The sequence below is a fragment of the Neophocaena asiaeorientalis genome, unplaced genomic scaffold, assembly GCF_003031525.2.
Source record: "Neophocaena asiaeorientalis asiaeorientalis breed wild unplaced genomic scaffold, Neophocaena_asiaeorientalis_V1.1 scaffold177, whole genome shotgun sequence".
Lineage (NCBI taxonomy): Eukaryota > Metazoa > Chordata > Mammalia > Artiodactyla > Phocoenidae > Neophocaena > Neophocaena asiaeorientalis.
In genome coordinates, this window is record NW_020172779.1 from 22542439 (window position 1) to 22544274 (window position 1836).

At 60.7% G+C, this 1836-nt stretch overlaps 1 protein-coding gene across 1 annotated transcript; it reads right to left on the bottom strand.

Moving 5' to 3' along the window:
* Positions 1-1145: 1145 nt before the first annotated feature.
* MAFA (MAF bZIP transcription factor A) lies at positions 1146-1835 on the bottom strand (the record flags this gene model as incomplete). Its single annotated transcript, XM_024741294.1, has 1 exon — positions 1146-1835. A coding segment is annotated over one exon (690 nt), but the record flags the coding sequence as incomplete, so codon positions are not given.
* Between the last annotated feature and the right edge of the window lies 1 nt (position 1836).

Consider the following 1836-nt stretch of genomic DNA (forward strand, 5'->3'; position numbering starts at 1 on the left):
CCCAGTTCAGGGACCTCCTTTTCTTTCTATTCAGGAAAAAATATGGCAAAAATGAAAGCCACAGAAAAACCAGCCAGGCTCCAGTGGTTTTTGGATCTAAACCGATTTATTTTGTGTGTGTTTTTCTCTTTCTTCAGTTTCGTAGCAAAAGGAAAAAGAACCCAACGAATACAACAACACAACGAAACTTGCAACGAATTGGAGTCTCCTGCGCCCAGCAGAAGCAGGCGCTGAAGGAGTGCAGGATGGGCTGCGGTCCGGGGCCGGGGGCCTGCAGGGGCCGGAGCACTGGCCTCCCCACCCCCTCTTCCGGCTACTCCAAAAAGTGATCAGCTCTTAAAAGAAGAATCCACAAAAAACGAAACACATTTTAAATTAAAATAAAAACACTTTCTCCACCCGCCCCCATGCCAGGAGATTCAGGCGAAACCTCCTCTTTAAAAAAATTGTTTTTCTGCTAGAAATACTGTGCATTACTTTTTTTCTTTCACTTCTCTTGAGGGTTAAAATAAGATGTATTTTCCCGGGAGTCATAAATACGATCTGGTGCATAGAGAAATAGCAGCTCGGGAGTCTGGGCCAGCTCCCACCCCCCTCCCCCCGTGGAGCACAGTAGGGCAGCAGGACTGAACACAGCATGGATAATGTTCCTCGGCTTCAATCTCTAGGGGACGCCAGTGGCAGGGTGGGGGGCAGGCAGGCAGGAGGGCAGGCAGGGGCCAGGCCCCTCCGAGCGAGCGACACATGCTGGGACACGCGACGTCCGAGGGCAACCCCGGCCGGGAAGCAGGGAGCTTCCTCTAAGGTTTTCTTTTCTAATCACCGAACAAAATAAATATAAATACTTCGAAAATAAGACCGCTTTAAAAAGGAGTAGAAAAGGGCAGGGTAGGGAGGCCAAAAGGAAGTAAACGAAGGAGCGCGAAGGAGCGCGGGGCGGCGGCGGAGGCCCTCGCGGCGGTCCGGGTGAGGTCGGGCGCAGAACCGCATCTCACGTATGTACAAGCGGACGCCAGGAAGGCCTTCGACCCGGCCCAACTCTCCCGGGAATCGCCGCGCTCCGAGCAGAGGAGTCGTGGCAGCGTCAGGACGGCCACCCGGTAAGGTGCGCGGGCCGGGAGCGAGGACGCCGCGCCGCGGGAAAGGGCTTCCAGCCTGGGGCCTGCAACCAGCTTCTCGTATTTCTCCTTGTACAGGTCCCGCTCCTTGGCCAGGCGCCCCACCTCCAGCTTCAGCTGCTCCACCTGGCTCTGGAGCTGGCACTTCTCGCTCTCCAGAATGTGCCGCTGCTGCACCCGCTTGAAGCGGCACGACTGAGCGTAGCCGCGGTTCTTGAGCGTGCGCCGCTTCTGCTTCAGCCGGATGACCTCCTCCTTGCTGAAGCCGCGGAGCTGCCTGTTTAGCTCGCGCACGGACATGGACACCAGCTGGTCGTCGGAGAAGCGCTCCTCCAGGCGCACGTGGTGGCCCGTGCCGCCGCCGCCATGGCCCGCGCCGCCGTGGTGGTGGTGGTGGTGATGGTGGTGGGCGGCGTGGTGCGTGCCGTGGTGGTGGCCGGCGCCCATGTCGTCCGCGCCGCCGCCGCTGCCCGCATAGCCCTGGCCCCGGAAGGCCTCGTAGGCCGCGGCGGCCTCTGGGTGGTGGTGCGCACCGTGGTGCCCGGTGTGGTGGCCGCTGCCGATGAGCGCCTCCACCGCGTCCTCAGGCGTCAGGTTGAGCGCCTCGGGGTTCAGGTGGTGCTGGTAGCCGCTCATCCAGTACAGATCCTCCAGCGCCGGCTTCCCCGAGGCGCCCCCGACGGCGCCGGGGCCCCCGCTTGCCGGCCCCGGGGCAGCC